The sequence below is a fragment of the Raphanus sativus genome, chromosome 5 (genome assembly GCF_000801105.2).
Source record: "Raphanus sativus cultivar WK10039 chromosome 5, ASM80110v3, whole genome shotgun sequence".
NCBI lineage: Eukaryota > Viridiplantae > Streptophyta > Magnoliopsida > Brassicales > Brassicaceae > Raphanus > Raphanus sativus.
In genome coordinates this window covers 2,186,513-2,203,250 of record NC_079515.1, presented here as the reverse complement: position 1 = coordinate 2,203,250, position 16,738 = coordinate 2,186,513, and the positions used below count along the sequence as shown (strand labels likewise).

Here is a 16,738-nt window from a genome sequence, read left to right as displayed (position 1 = left end):
ATTGTTTTAGTATTTAATGTATAACAGCTTTTGAGATGAAACTATGTGAATCTTTTCTTTGTTGGTAAGATAACCAGACTCCAGTTATTTGCTATTGTCTGGGACTTCAGGAGAGGGCTATTCAAATTCAAACAGCTCTTGATTCATCACTGAATTTGCATGTAACTTTTCCTTGAGAGAGGCGGTTTTTACAGAGGGTGAAAGAAAAAAAAAAGTTACAAAGAGAAACATCTCACTCTACTTGCTGGACAAACACGTACATACATAACCAATCACTAATCCTTTTACAGATGACAAATTCACAAATCTCGACTCTTCTAGAATCCTGTTTTTACCAAATGGGGCTCCAACATCATCAGTCTCTCTATCTCTCTCTCAGTGTAACCGCTGCTTCACGCGTCTTCCATTCACGTCACAGCCATCAGGATAAAACTCCTTCCTATTATTCCCCGTTAATGCTAAAGAATGCTCACTCAGCCTAGCAACAGACTCCAGAAGCTCACTTAGTAAGCCCGGACAGCTTTCCTTCAGATAATCAAACCCATCCGTTTCTATCACAGCTAAAAGAAATAAAACAGACAAAGGGCGGTTACAGCAGACTTCAATGATGATCTGATCGAAGTGATTATTGAAGCAAGAATGTTTTGTTTTTACCTTTCAGGTTTTCTGGCAAAGCTATGAATTTGAGGCATGCAGTTTTCAGCTGGAAACAATGATGCTGCTCTGCCAAAGCCAAGGTGGTCGCAACCGTGTTTATACTGATTCCTTCACACAGTTTTGACTCGCAGATTGTTCTAAGCCGCTCAAGAGCATAACGGTCTGCAGCCGCAAGCAGATGCTGAGCCACAAGTGTCGATGCCCATTTCAAGTCTGTGCCCATCAAGTCTTCCATATCAGGCAATTCGTCCCAGTAGATAAAATGGAGTAACATCTGCAAAACAAATCAAAAGCAACATAACCCAGTAGATTTTTGTATCAGTATCAGCAAACCTTAAACTCTCACATACACTAACGAAACAATGCAAATCAGAATAAAGGTTCATACTTGGCATTATTACATTACTTCTTTTTTTTAACATTGCAGCAATGAATAAGAAACAGAGAGATGATTCATGCAACCAGAAGAGAAGCAGAAAGATTAAACCTTATCCCGGGTGAGTTATATATGAGCAGCGCCCCCCAGGAGAAGATCCCGGGTTGTACAACTCGCAAACAGAATCTCCTGTATCACCATCACAGTCACTCACCCGAGAAAAAGGCAAGGAACCAAGCAAAAAGCTATCTCTTCTCTTCCTATAACAACCTTATAATTCTACTAAGACACATACTAAGGAACAGACAGAACTAAACCAAGGACCTTGAAAACGGGGGCTTCAACATCTTCTATGTTTATGCGTTTGGTATCACGGTTTCTCAACGGTCCAAAAAGCTGCGCCCTGAAAACAGGAGAACGAGCTGCAAGAACCACTCTATGAGCAAGGAACCTTTCTCCATCAACATGGAGAGTAACATCAGCTCCTCTCCCACTCTCCAAAAGCTTCCCAAACTGATAACCCAAGTCAGAAACCGGCACCGGGATATTATAACTCCTCGGCCCCTCCGTGCTCGACTTCACCACGCCAACACAGCACCGAACCAAGAGACAATTATCCTTCAGATAGTCAGACGACTCAAGCAGCGTCCTCTTGAAAAACCGTTTGTAACCCCTAAACCAAGTAACCACCAATTAAACACTGAACAAAACATTAAAAAAGGTAGAGAATTTATACTACTCACCACATACTCCCTCGGTACTTGAGAGTATAAGGACCACTCTCGAGAGACCTCCCGAAATGGCTATGAACCTTATCCCTCCCGTTACCGCTCTGATCAACGAGCGTCAGCTCAAACAAAGCCCTGACGTCAGCTCCTTCGCTCGCGAGCGCTATGAAGAGAGACACGTAAGCAGAGTTATCCTCGGGGCTCTTCCCGTCCGGGTAGAAGTAGATCGCCCACGAGTGTCCACCGACCACGAAGGTCTCGGAGGCCACGTATTTGCCTATCCCCATCCCTTTGGCCAGAGAGTATCCGCTGATCTTGAATTCGTGCGAGCCGTTGATTGTCTCCGTGCGAGAGGTAGACTCCGTGAGAGACGAACCGGTCGGTTTCGATGGTCCGGGAACCTCCGCGCAAACCCTAATCGCGTCTGCGACCATCGAATCCGAAAAAAAAAAATTACAAAAATTGAACCTTTCCTCGATCTTCTTCGCCGGAGTAAGTGTCCCTGCAGGACCCAAGTCTTCGAATTTCGGAAGAAGCAGATAATCGGAGATGATCAGGGTCTCGAATTAGAGAATTTGAGAGCGAAGATGAGAAACGAAATGGGAGATTTAACGGTAACGGGACTCAAAACCGTTAATCGCCGGTAATCGGAGCTGAATCGTGACGGTGACGGTGACGGCGAAGACGTTGGGCCGAAAACGAGAGGAAGAGAACCAAAAAAAAAAGAACTTTCGATTATCGTGTTGAACTTTACTACACAACCATTTGGTAGGTTCCGTAGTAGATATATAAAAAAATGAATTAAAGTTTTTTTTTTTAATTATAAAGGAGAGACATTAGATTGAACGAGTAAAATAAAAACCCTAATTGTGCTAAAGAGAAGAAGAATCGAGAAGATAAACCCCTAAAAGTTTTCTCCTTTAATCAATCAAATCCAATCCACACAGATGTTTCACCGGCTCTGTTCCTCTCTCTCTCGCTCCTCCTCCATCATCACCACCTTCCCCAAATCCATAAAGTCTCCTCCTTTTCCTTTCCCTCGCTCCCTCCGTCGCGCTGCTCCCACTACTCTCTCCTTCTCCTCCTTCAAAATGTCCGACAACCAACCACCAATCCCATCTCCGACAAAACAAGAAACCCTCCGCTCTCTCGAGTTCCACCTCGGCTCCCCCTTCACACCCGACCCCATCGTCCCTCCTCCTAATCAACTCATCATCGTCATCTCCGGGCCAAGCGGAGTCGGCAAAGACGCGGTGATCAACAAGCTCCGAGAATCCCGCGAACGCCTCCATTTCGTCGTCACAGCCACCACCCGACCAATGCGCCCCGGGGAAGTCGACGGGAAAGACTACTTCTTCGTCACCAGAGAGAGCTTCTTATCAATGGCCGAGAACGACGAGCTTCTCGAGTACGCTCTGGTCTACGGAGAGTACAAAGGGATCCCCAAGAAGCAGATCCGGGAGTCAATGTCCGGAGGGGAAGACGTCGTGCTCAGAGTCGACATTCAGGGAGCTCAGACGCTGAGGAGGATACTCGGTAACTCAGCTGTGTTTGTTTTCCTCGTGGCGGAGAGCGAGGCCGCGATGGTTGAGAGGTTGGTCGATAGGAAGACGGAGAGCCAGGAGGAGTTGCTTGTGAGAGTGGCGACGGCGAGGGAAGAGGTTAGGCATTTGAAGAGCTTTGATTACGTCGTGGTGAATGCCCAAGGGAGGCTTGATGAGGCGGTGAGGCGCGTGGAAGCTATTATCGACGCGGAGAAGTCGAGAGTTCACCAGAGGGTTGTCAGGATTTGATGGTGTGTGTGTGTGCGAAGGTACAGTATCTTAGGAACCTATGTTGTCGGAATTGCGACGAGATTATTACACATGCTTTTATGTACTGTTTTAACGTTTTTTTTTTCATGATGGTTTATTGCAGGTATCGATTCCCTGTGGCACATCTCGCTCGTTGTCTTCTGATACGGTTTCATCACAGTAACAATCAATTTTGGGTATCTGAATGCGCATTTCATTCTAAGGCAAATGAAAATTCTGGTGAATCCTCTGCTGTGTTTACAAAGGATTGTTTTTTTTTTTTTGCTTAATTTATGGTATTTTTTACACTTTTTACATGGATAGATTATGTTAATGATAATCCTCACAATTTGGTTACATCATGTTACTTAAATGTTCTTGATCATTGTGGAGAATAGTAGTACCAATAAGTATTTGGTAGTACCAAGAATATGGGGACATGTTAATTTGTATACTTGATATCTTCAAGGTTCAAAGTAGTTAGCAATGAGTAATTATTTGGTGTACAATTAGTTAATAAACATTATTCTAGCTGCGTACGTGTCAACTCTTTGAATCCAATTATTCATGTCTTATCTTATCTGAACATATTGTAGTGTATTATATCCATTTTGTTACAATAGTTGGGATTATACGCATGTCAAGCAACATTTTTGACTCTAGAGATTCATCCTTACTGACTCATCTGAAAAGAGTAAAGCCAATCAATGTAAGCTTATACCAAAGAGAAAAAAAGAACTTAACATGAAGTTCATAATACGCTTTCTGAGGATGACACATCTTCCAAATTATTCCAAAACCATATTAAATACATTTTTAACTGTGTGAGCATTTTCATAGGCAAACTCAAAAAAAGAAAAAAAAAATCCTCAAATTTTGAAGTAAAAAACGCTGCACCGTTTTATAAATTGACAAACGACACGCAAACTGATCTCATATGTGTCGTTTCAATCAAACGCAAACGGCACGAAGTGTACCTATCACATTATTTAAAGTCGGATGGGTTAATTAAAATCACACTATCAAACGTCTCCCTCCGCAATGAAATCACGACTTGATGCTGAAGAGTTCTCGTCGATGATCCCAATCGAACTAATTACCATAGAGATATTTTCGAGGTTGCCACTAAAGTCTATTGCTAGATGTCGTTGTGTATCGAAGCGGTGGGCTTCGATACTTGGCCGTCAAGACTTCACGGACTTGTTCTTCACCAAATCGTTGGCTCGACCAAAGTTATTGTTCGCCTCACATAAAGGGAGTGAGATTCTCTTCTTCTCCTCACCTCAGCTCAGCCTCGTGAGAATGCGTATCTTATAACCGCCGATCATCACGTGAGTTTCCCCGTCGAACAACGCGTCCATCATATATATAGTCCTCTCAATGGATTTTTATGTATAAGCTATGATCGGATTTTAAAAGGGAAGTGAAACCGTTACCGTTACAAGTACAAGTTTTGAGATGTGGATTCTAGTAGACCCTGAGAAACATGAATGGTCCAAACGTTTTTTCAATTTACCTCCTATGTGGATAGACCCAGCTGCAGAGGAGTTCATACGTTTTGTTGGAGTGACTGCTACAAATGAATTTGTTTTCTTATCCTCCTTCACATTCGCCCCTTTCTATGCTTACTACTACAATTTCGCCAAGGAAGATATAACAGGATTTGAAATCCAAGGAATGGGAGCGTTTGAGAGGGGTTTTCCAATTCTCATCGGTCTAAACCATGTGGAGGACGTGAAGCTTATGGCGGGTGCTAGCTCTTGAGTTCTTGTCTTGTTGATCATGTGGTCTTAGTTAGAGCCCTTATCTTTCAACTGCTTTTGTGTGTTTGCTATAACCTTTTCTGTTCTCGGAATGAATATTTTTCAGTTGTCTACCATGGTTTTCATCTTTTCCAGATACGTGCCATCTATGCTCTTGTTTCAGTGGTTATGGAGCAATGATTGTTCTAGATTATGTCTTTTGAATCTGTTGTCTACTGTTATTTGGTGATCCACTGATTATACTTTCCGACTATAGCTACAAATTGTTTTACTTTCGATATTGGACTTAGCTATGTACACTGGCGCATCGTAATTGGAATCTATCTGCCTTGTTGTCCTTTGTTAATCTGATTTCTGGTTTACATGTATGATTGTGAGATTGGCTGTATAGGCTTGTTTTGAAAATAGTGATGTTACTATGCTGAAGGAGGCCTGAGGATGTCTTGTATTCATTCACGGAGTCCTAGGGACTCGATTCCTGGTTATTCATCGAAGTTCCTAGTTAAAGACTATTCAATTCATTTGCTTGTGGTTTGGGTCATGGTGTGGCTCATGCTGTCTTTTTTCTTTTAGCTTTTAAGAACATATATTTTAGCTTTTTGACTTATTTTATTGAGTCTCGAGTGGTTTGGTTTTTCATATTGATTGAGTGAACAGTGTACTGGTTTGGTGGAATAAAATGTGAAAAAGAAGAATCAAGAAGATGGTTCAACGAGGTTTTGCCTGCCATGGGTTGTCTTCTTCTGAGTTTGCCATCTTTCTTGGGAGTTACACTAATCTAAATTCAGAGAATCTCATCAATGGAGTTGAAACTGGTCTTCGTGTCTTAGGCTCCAACAAGGCCGGCATTGTGTTCCTCAGCAAGGTATACGTTGATTTAACCTTGGATTTACAAGATGGCCAGTGACAGGCTGAGTTCCAAAAGTTTCTGAACATGTTAGGTTCGAAATTTGTCATAATTTATTGTGGTAAGGATGCTGATGACCTAATTTAAAAGTCTTTGAGCTTGCTGTGCTGGAATCTGGACTTGCCAAGTCACCGCCCAATAAACCATAATAAAAAAATCAAAATACTTAGCAAATAATGGTTTGGTTACGATTAGTTTAGTAAACATTATTCTAGACGTCAACTCTTTGAATCTCCAATTATTCATGGCTTAAAAAAGAATATACATATTAAATATCTATTTTGTAACAATTTTGTTAAATATAGGACCCCCATATCCAACTTTTAGATTTATAAACTACAAAAATATAAAATTGTTTTTGATGGCTTGTTTAGGACAATCGAGTTAAGGATTGGTTTGAAAGTGACAGAAAACATTAAAGGGCTTCGAGGCGGCTTTGATAAGAGATAAGTCAAAGCAACATACTCTTAAAATCTTCTTCTTCATGTAATGATTGGAGAAACAAAGCTTAGAAACATTTTTCTCATTAATTTATCAAAGAAAGTGACAGAAAATAAAACACCAATGTTAAGTTACACTTTCTTGTACACTTCCTTTTCAGTTTTTTTGTCTCATTGGTAACTTCATCTCCACTCTTTGCCTTTTCTTCGTCATAATCTCTCTTTCACACAAACAAACATGTACAATATATATAGTCCTGCCTTTTCTCATGTGTATGCATTATCAACTAATCATAAAATAAAAAAGGTATATAGAAAACAGTCAAACGGATAGGAAACATTGTCTAATGGGTTCCGAGAAATTTGGAGACGATGATCGGAGCATCCATTTGCAGGTTTATATTTTTCTTATTTATTACAAATAAAAGTCTTGTCCTTCATACTTTTTCTTATACCGTTTATCATTTTCTAGAAATCCGACTCGATTAGCTGCTAGCAAATTTTAATATATTGATGATCATGTAGATTTGATCTTTGTATATTCGAGAGAACATAACTTGGTTTCCCTTGTGTAGTAGCACTTATGGATATTGTGGAATTTGTAAAAGAAATGAGAATTTCGCGTATGTTAGAAATTTCAATATAAATCATAAATAAGTTTTCACTTCTTTTTTTTTTTTTTGAACAACTAAGTTTTCACTTCAAAATATGTTTTTTCACCAAAAAAAAATCATAAAGAAGTAGAATAAAAGCTGAATATAATCCAGAAATGCAGCAAACTACGGATGGCTTTTAAATTTAAAATCCTTTAATTCTTAAATAACCAAAAGTGTGTAATTCAATCGTTAACATGTGCATGTTTCTGTGTAATATACGTAGTTTAAAGAAAACTTTCATAATTAACGTAAAAGAAAAGTTTTAAAACCTAAACCACTGTAAATTAAACAGGTATTGGAGCTCCAAAAGCTGGAGGAAGCTCGAGGCTCAAGCGACACCGTTTTGGATTTCAGAAACAGCGTCGAGAAAGGAGACAGCGGCGAAACCGCAGACGCTACCTCCGCTTCTTCCGCGATCGCGTTTCACAGATCATCATCCCCGGCGCCGGAGCAAAAGCTCACACTATTCGCTCTCCGCCTCGCGATCATCGAGAAAATCGCTACATGCCTCGGAACGCTAGGTTTCATCTGGGCCACGGTGGTTCTTCTCGGCGGCTTCGCCGTCACCCTCGAGAAATCCGATTTCTGGTTCATCACCGTCATCCTCCTCATCGAAGGCACTCGAATCTTCAGCAGAAGCCACGAGCTCGAGTGGCAGCATCAGGCCACGTGGACTGTTGCTGGCGTCGGAATCAGTAGCTTCCGTGCGCTACAAGCAACCTCGGTTTCGCTTCTCAGGAATTTAAAACGAATCAGGTTTGTTGCTTAACCGAACTTAAACCGACTCCAATTTACGGTTAACCAATATCTATTCTATTAATTCTTCAACATGTTCAATTGATATGAAGTTTGGTCCAAACAATTTGTATATATATGTAACTACTTTGAGTCGTAAAGTATACCTATAACTACTTTTGCTTTAGTGGATTCCTTTATAGTAACCGTTTGATATTATCAACGGATCATATTTTCTTTTGTGAAATTTCCCATGTAAATTTTTAATCATTCGTGCTTTTACCTCCGACCATATATTAAACGTGTCCAAATTATGTTCACCATTGTGTTTTTGGTAACAGAGTGGATTTTAATAGAAATAAATATTTATACAAATTTATTTAGTTTAACAGATTTAAAATAGGTTATTTGATTAATAAATATTTATTATATTAAAAAAAATTCAAAAAAATTCAAAAAACTGGTCGATTTTCGGTGCGGGTTGGTTTTGATATTAGTTTTTGGATGTAACAATTTAAGAACCGTTTGAGTATATAAGCCATGTCTAGAATATAAAAATTTGATTTTCAAGTCAATTCCAAGTCAGATTTTAGAAATTATATCACAATTGACTACTAAGAAAATATAATATATCGCAAACTTTATGAATAAGGCTTAAAAATAATTTCTAAAATGTATATGGTACAATTGTATAGTTATGGAACTTGATATATTTAATATATTTACCCAAATTATATTAAATATTAAAAAAAAATGTTTACAAAAAATAACATAAATATAAAAATAAAGTTTCTTAAAAAAGTTAAAACAAAAATATACCCGTCCTTTGATCCACGATGTAATTTCATGAAAACAATCAGTTATGTTTTCCGGGTACATAGATATGTCTTGGTTTTTAAACTGCCTTTATTAACCGTTTGTTATCACTTATTGCATCACATTAAAAAAAAGGAATTTACTGTGTCAGTGTGTTGTATTATACTATCTATTAATCAAAACTTAACTAAACAAAAACCAGCCATCAATGTATAGTAACATCGATCACCGAAACGAATGCAATAATGGCCACGATATTAATATAGTCACCCGTTCCATTCTTCTAACCAAATTAACTCAGATCCAAAATGAATATGAACCATAATATTCGATAGTACTGTTAGAACATTTTAATGTATTGTCTAACAACTGAAATACTTACATTAAACATCAGAAATATTTTATACAATATAAACCATTAATTTAAATAGTATAGTTATTTTATATATTTAATCAAGGGGTAAAAATTATTCATTTATTCATTATTATATTTAATCAATGTACATTTATTATATAATATGATTATGTAACATACTTCTATATAATCATATTATTCATTATTCATTTTCTTTTTGATAAAAATCATTATTCATTATTCATGCTACAATATAATAAGTAGCACTATAAAGATAAGAATTTTTCACCCAACTATCAAATTTCAGTTTCATTCCGAACATCTAAACATTTAATAATTAGTGAAATAAGTACATTTTTGCAGCTATATTTATAGGTTCAAAAATGTGGAAGAAAAATTAGATATTCAGAGATATATTTGGTTACAACCTGGATTTTATAAAAATTATATTTTTTCAAAAAATATAAAACAAAAAATATATCCGTTATTTTAAGAGTGGATCATAAATTTGGTTCAATTATTTGAAAAAATCGATTTGCGGATGTGGGTTATGAGTATTTTATTCGAGGTGGGTGCGGGTTGGTAGATTTTGGATTGCGGGTACCCGCCGATCCGAAAAGTATTTAAAAATAAAAATAAAAAGAAAAGTAAACACTTTTGAAAAAACATGGTAACAAAAAAAATTTAAAGTTTTTAAAATATATAATTCTATTATAAATATAGTTTTATATTTTTTATATTTTTATAATAATTAAATTAAATAATTATTTTTAAAAAATTTATAACCCGTGGATATCCGTAAAATTAAATGGTGAAGGTGCGGTATAAATTATTTGTTTGCTGGTTGTGCGGATAATATTTTTGACCAAACAAAATTGAAATCCGCGGGTTGGCGGGTTCGAGCGGAAATATACCAGAACAATTTTTAAATTTCTACTATTTAATAAAATATATTTTAATTGAGATTTATACACAAATATGATTATAAAAAAATATAAATATAATCACAAAAATATGAGAATTAAATTAAAACAAAAATATATCCGCCCTTTAAAGGGCGGGTCAGAATCTAGTTCTACATAAACCTCTATCACCCTGTTGATATGCTGATATGCTTAAACATGGCATAGAGATACATATATTTTTACAGAAAATCTAAATATAAAACTAATATATATACAGTACATTAGTTTTAGAAAACTGAATATGAAATATACTTCAAATATAATTTTATGTACAAAAATATAATTTAACAAATATCAATAGTTTCAAACTATAAAAGTTTTAAAATATGTTTAAATAAATAAGAATGATAAATTTTTAATTTAATATTATTTTAAACAATTAAATAATATAAATAAGGTTTCAAAAAAAAAAAATATAATGTCCGTCTAAAAATTATTATGCAAATTATAAATTTAATAAAATGTTATATAACATGAAAACGTTGACAAAAAAAAGAGATATATTTTCATATTGTTGACTCATTTTAAAACATTCGGTTTAACATTTTGATTCTGAGTCAAGATTGTTGTTTTACCCTGCAGTGGAGGAGTCTTGAAGCCAATCCTCGAAAGCAGATTGAGTCAAGAAACTCCTCGGACATGGAAAAACTCAGAGGTTCCTCTGCTACCCTACGCCAAATGGCTCTACATCTCAAGCTACGTGAGCCGTCTTCTCTACTGGCTCCAGCTCCTCTCAGCCACCGCCTGCGTGGCTCTATCTTCATACAAGCTCGTCAGACACAACTACGGAGAGGTTCATGACGGAGAGCTGGACAAAAGGAATAGACAAGCCTCTCTTAGCATCTTCTACTCGCTGGCTCTAGCCGAGGCGTTGTTGTTTCTTGCGGAGAAAGCTTACTGGGAGTGGCAGGTCAGTGTGTGTAACTTGCTTGAGAATGTGACTAGAGAGTGTGGCTTCGGTGTAACTGGCATCGTCTCTGTAAAGAGATTCTTCTATGATGCTTATTCAAAATCTGTGAATGGGAGTATCTTTGATGGTGTGAAGATGGATATGGTCAGCTTTGCTATGGAACTGTTGGGCTCTAGCTGCTCAGATGAACAGCTCATAGGTGCAAGAATTCTCAGGCAGTTTGCTGTGAATGAGCGGTTTGCAGAGGATACGCTTGAGAAGATTGGAATCAACTTGCCTGTCACTGAAAGGTTTGACCTGAACCATGTTAAGATTGCTTGCATTGTGTTACATACTTAAAATTAGGCATGAAAACATTTTTCTGGAACAGAAGAACAAGTTTCGGTCCAGATTTGGATACTTGAATGAATCCTATATCTCTAAACCCAATTGAAATTAAACCGAGAACCGAATAAATATCTGAATTTCTATAATATAGGGTATATACTTATACATATTAATTATATTTAAATTTAAAATAATCAAATATTTTTAAAATAGTATAAGCTGAATTACCAAAAAAATCTGAGTTTTTATTAATCCAAAATATTTAAAATTATCTAATATTTTTATCTGAAAACCTGAGATATCTGATATTTTGACTTGAAACCTCGAGTTATCCAATTTTTAAACCAAAAATTAATCGAAAAAATCAAAACCGAACTGGGACTAAGTTTGAGCTTTCTTGTCTAGGTTGGTGGAGATGCTGAACTGGAAAGACATGCAAGAAGAAGAGATTAGGAGATCAGCAGCTGAGATACTATCAAAGCTAGCTGGCAAGAAACAGAACTCTCTAAGAGTAGCTGGAATCTCTGGTGCCATGGAGTCTATTTCATCACTGTTACAGAAAACAAGATCTATAGGTGAAGCTCCAGACGAGATTGGAGAGAAGAAAATCTTCCACGAACATCATCTACAGTACGATTACTGGAGGTTCAACAACTTAGGACTCTTGATTCTAAAGAAACTATCAAGAGATCATGACAACTGTGGAAAGATCGGTAACACGAGAGGACTTCTTCCAAAGATTATTGATTTCATGCACACAGATGCAACACTCTTGAAAGATGAGAACGCAGAGATGGTTCTGTCACGAGTCTCGACAGTGAAACGGTCTCTGCAGCTAGTTAAAATGTTAGTAAGCATGAGTGGGAACAGTGGGAGGTGTCTAAGGAGAGAGATCTCGGAGATCGTTTTCACAGTCAGTAACTTGAGAGATGTACTGCGTTATGGAGTGAGATACCCGAAACTTCAGAAGCTTGGGATTGAGATCTTGAGCTTCCTGGCCCTTGAGACAGAGGCAAGGGAAAGAATCGGTGTGACTGGAGGTGTCTTGAAAGAGCTGTTCAACATTTTCTTGAACAGCAAGACACGTGGGGATGTGAATGAGAGCAGGGTTAGAATCGCTGCAGGGGAAGCTATAGCTATGCTTGCTTTGGAAAGTAGAAGCAACTGCGTCCACATTTTAAAGCTTGGAGTCTTGGCAAAAGTCGTGGATGCACTTGAAGCTCCTCTGGTACGTGTCAATGCAGCGAGAGTGTTGAGAAACTTGTGCATGTACTCTGCACATGAATGCTTTCCCGAGATGATGTGCATTAAAGCAGCAGCTCCCACGGTGAGTATGTGACTAATGTGGGTATAACTCATTTTTTGTTTCCGTTGCGGGGGGGGGGGAGGCTGTTTCTGCGGTTTTGACGAGTAAATTTGTTTTAAGATTTTGGTGAGAGAACAAAAGTTTACGGTTTTTACAGATAAATTCGATTTTGTATTTTTGGTCGGAAAATTCATTTTGTGGTTTTGACAGAAATTTCGATTTTGCAGTTTTGAGGAAAAAAATTGATTTTTGCAGTTTTGTCGATTTTGTTGAAAAAACTTATTTCTATTTTGGTGGAAAAACTCTTTGATTTTGGTGGAAAATTTTAATATTGCTAAAATCTCACAAAAAGGTTTTGTTTTCTTGCAGGTGTTGAAATCTATAATATCAGGAGACAACAAGTTACAGGAAGTGATGCTAGGGTTAGCAACACAAGTGTTCAAGTTCATGAGTTCAGAAGAAGCACTTGTTGCTCTGATGGATTCAGGGATCAAGAAGCAAGAACTAGCAAACTCGCTTGTTGCCACTCTGAGAAAGCATGACAAGCCAGCGATCAAAGTTCCAAGAATCAGAAGATTTGTGATTGAGCTGGCGATATTGATGATGGAATATAATGTGGAGAACGTTGTGATGTTCAGAGATTTGAGTATGGAGAAGGAGCTCGAGAAAGTTCTTGAAAATACAGCTGAGCTCGAGAACTTCGATGTTTTCTCGGGCACGGTTGGTCTGAGCCGATATAGCAGAACGGTTCATTGGTTGGCTGAGTTGGCTTTAACATTGCTCAAGGAAGATCAACCATAAGTATCACATCTTCCTCTTAGGAAACTCTCTGGATCAAATGACTGTAACTATTACATATATATGTAATAAGAAGAAAAAACGATAAATATGAAATATATTCATTTAATTTATTTGCTTTTGCATGATTATTCTTATTTCTTCATATACTCGTGTATTATTCTATTTATAATTTTCGCATAAATAAATTTGTATAATGATATTATTTGCATATTTATATTTTAAGAACTCCATTAAGAATCCACACCCTTTTGAAACTGATCAATCCATACTTTTAATTACAAACAAGATTTTTGTTTGTGCCAAAAACATTTGAAAAAAAACTTGTCCACAGATTCTCTAATATTAAAGCTTTAAATTGTTAGGATAATACAGCATCTATATCTTTATAGTTAAATGGAAATAGAACTCTTGAGTCAAAAAAAAAAGAAAATAGAACTCAAAAAAAAAACTTGACATCTTTTTTTCAAAGCTTTTCTAATAACTTGACATCTTTTTCGTGTTTTTCTTAGATTTTTGAAAATACAAAATTTTGGAAAATATTTATAATTATAAAAACCTATAATTAAAATGAATCGTAAATCAAATATGAATCTAGTAAAATGTAATAAAACGATTATGTAAGGATAACACTGAAAATCTAAACTAAATAACAAAAATCACAAAGAAAAGAAAACTTATTTTGTTTATATACAATTAGTTAAGAACCACTCTCTGGTACATTGTCTCCACTCACTAAAAAGCCCTAGCCTCTCGAAGATCAAACCTTCGACAACAGGAACACCTACGATGGCTTTGGTTAGAAATAATCGATTCATGAATCTCAAGTTTTCTCTTCCACAAGCTCCTACTACTTCCCTCCCCTGCTTCATCCCAATCTCAACAGCCTCCACAACAGTTACTTCCCCCCACAAGCAACACCGTCTGCTTCTGATTTCGTGTATAAACGGTGCGTAGTTCGTTTGAAGTTTTGGTGTTTTATTAAAGAGAATTCGATAGATTCTTAGTGAATCAGAGAGATCAAAGATACACTATGTTTTGGTGTTACTCTTGTAAATAAGATGTATATTATTAAGGTGTCCACATTGGAGATCTGCACTTGTTTGAAGTCTTTGTATATTTTAGGTTTCCTCAAAGCTTTATTTCAAAAACATGATACCAAACGAAAAAGACAACAATGGTCTTTATTGAATGAGTTTTTTTCTCGGATTCATATAGATTCATCCTAACAATGCAAACACTAGTTAAGGTCTGTACAGCCTGTGAACAAAAACTGTTTCTCAGTTTTGTCTTTTTCGGTGACAAGCTTATTCAGTAATTAGGGATGTCAATTGGGCTATCCGGACGGAAGTTGACATGTCCAGATGAACTTTTTTTTTTTTGGGCGTTTTTGGTCTTGATGTCCAAATAGGTTCATGTCCAAATAGTCCATGTCCAAATAGAACCATGTCCAAATAGGATCATGCCCAGTTGGACTGTCCATAGAGTCCAGTTCGTCCACTTGATGTAAAAAGATATACAGATTCTAAATTTTATATATAACAACAGATATTTAGATTAAAACTACATGTTTGAGCTCGAGATCGAGAGAGATTGAGTCATGGAGAGCTTGAGATCGAGAGATATGAGATAGAGAGATAAGAGTGACGACCAAATGAAAAAAAAAAATTTCCCCAATTAAAAACCCTAGACATTTTAATAATTTGGACGGCCCATGTCCATCTGGTCTTGTCCATTGGTCTTTGGGCGTATTTGGGCGTTATCCAGCTGGACAACAAAATATTTTGAACGGATTTGAACATGTCCATATTAGTCCATATTAATTTGGACATGGACGTCCATGGACAGAATGTCCAATTGACATCCCTATCAGTAGTACTGCCTTTTTTGTATGGTTCCCGATATTACTATGTTTTCAATTTGCAATGTTACAACTATGTTAGTTTCATTATTATGCTACTAAAATCTCTTGCGATAACCCAACATACTGAATGTTCTTAGAATATATGTGAAATTACCCTTTGAATGCTAACACATTGCCAAGGTTACGAATGATTTTGTTCTCTTGGGGATGACTTCTTAGCTCAAGATGCCATGCAAATTCGTTTATTATTTACAATTGTTTTATATATTGCTATAATTATTCCTGCAGGGAATGATTACACAAAAGTCTCTGTAAACCAGCCAAAAGGTATCTTTAGTAAAAAAAAATTTCATGAATCAATCTCAGAAAATAAATCCCAGATAATATACCTTTTACCAATACTAATCAAAGATAAGGAAAACATTTTTTAAAATTATCATATCTAAAATAGTTAGGCAATACCGTAATTGTGTAATCCTAGATCACCTACTGTTTTTAGTACCTTCCCGAGAATTATAACATCATGCTTCAATCTTTTATCTAAATTGGATTTGTCAAGATAATTACTGTTTTATTTTATTTTATTTTTGGAAGTAATTGATTTTCTTTTACCCAATCTCCTCTTATTTACTTATGTTCCCAAATTATTTAAGATATAAACAATTATTAGTAAAAGTTTCTCTCTCTAACCAAATCGCTCTGCCTTCTCTCTAAACACAACCACCGTGATTTCTGATTCCGGCCGGCGGCGTGGACTCCCACAGCCACCGCCGGTCCGGTTTTGAATTTTCCCTTTCTCTTTCTCAGCTTTTCTGTTTTATAGATACTTGTTTGTTTAGTTTTTTTTTCTTCAAATTCCGATATCGCACCTCCGTTCGGTGGATGATCGGTTTTGACTCTGGGCCGTGCCGCCTCCTTTGGCGCTGGTCGCCGGCTTTGTTTCCGGGAATGAAGGCTTCCCTAGTTTCGCGTCTCCGGCGGTTTTGTTTCTCCCAAGGTGGATAATCACGGGACCTATGGTTGCTAAATCTCCGGTGGTTTGGAAAAGTTATCAAAGTTGTCGATTAAAAGATATTCGACGGGTGGAGATCGTTTTAGCAAAAGAGTGGTTCGTGATGTGGTGATTCGCGGATGAGATCTCGTTCGACGATGGAAGCTCTCCGGCGAAGGGTTTGGTGATAATATGGGTGCGATATTTGTTGACGGTGTGCTCCGGCGAAACATCAGTCGTTTTGTTTTTTTCTGGCGAAAATCTCGACTCAGGATGACGACATTGTGAATGGCTGACGCGTGGTTCGTGCAAACGGTGGGTTTGGCGCGTGGACGGTCAGGAGAAGAAACT

At 37.0% G+C, this 16,738-nt stretch overlaps 4 protein-coding genes across 4 annotated transcripts; 3 read left to right on the top strand and 1 right to left on the bottom strand.

The window, feature by feature from the left end:
- Positions 1-120: 120 nt before the first annotated feature.
- On the bottom strand, positions 121-2,475 carry LOC108833494 (BTB/POZ and MATH domain-containing protein 2). Its single transcript, XM_018606914.2, has 4 exons — positions 1,777-2,475; positions 1,358-1,706; positions 655-931; positions 121-560 (listed from the first exon to the last, which is right to left on the bottom strand). The coding sequence occupies exons 1-4, from the start codon at positions 2,193-2,195 to the stop codon at positions 376-378; spliced, it is 1,230 nt and encodes a 409-aa protein (XP_018462416.1). The 5' UTR covers positions 2,196-2,475; the 3' UTR covers positions 121-375.
- A 108-nt stretch (positions 2,476-2,583) lies between these two features.
- On the top strand, positions 2,584-3,939 carry LOC108833495 (guanylate kinase 3, chloroplastic). Its single transcript, XM_018606915.2, has 2 exons — positions 2,584-3,574; positions 3,679-3,939. The coding sequence occupies exon 1, from the start codon at positions 2,709-2,711 to the stop codon at positions 3,552-3,554; it is 846 nt and encodes a 281-aa protein (XP_018462417.1). The 5' UTR covers positions 2,584-2,708; the 3' UTR covers positions 3,555-3,574; positions 3,679-3,939.
- A 656-nt stretch (positions 3,940-4,595) lies between these two features.
- Positions 4,596-5,318, top strand: LOC108833492 (F-box protein DOR-like). The gene is made up of 2 exons (XM_018606912.1): positions 4,596-4,850; positions 4,974-5,318. The coding sequence occupies exons 1-2, from the start codon at positions 4,596-4,598 to the stop codon at positions 5,316-5,318; spliced, it is 600 nt and encodes a 199-aa protein (XP_018462414.1).
- Positions 5,319-6,905: 1,587 nt separating this feature from the next.
- On the top strand, positions 6,906-13,645 carry LOC108861668 (uncharacterized). The gene is made up of 5 exons (XM_057010227.1): positions 6,906-7,059; positions 7,613-8,076; positions 10,774-11,391; positions 11,834-12,755; positions 13,104-13,645. The coding sequence occupies exons 1-5, from the start codon at positions 7,012-7,014 to the stop codon at positions 13,533-13,535; spliced, it is 2,484 nt and encodes an 827-aa protein (XP_056866207.1). The 5' UTR covers positions 6,906-7,011; the 3' UTR covers positions 13,536-13,645.
- The last annotated feature ends 3,093 nt before the right edge of the window (positions 13,646-16,738 follow it).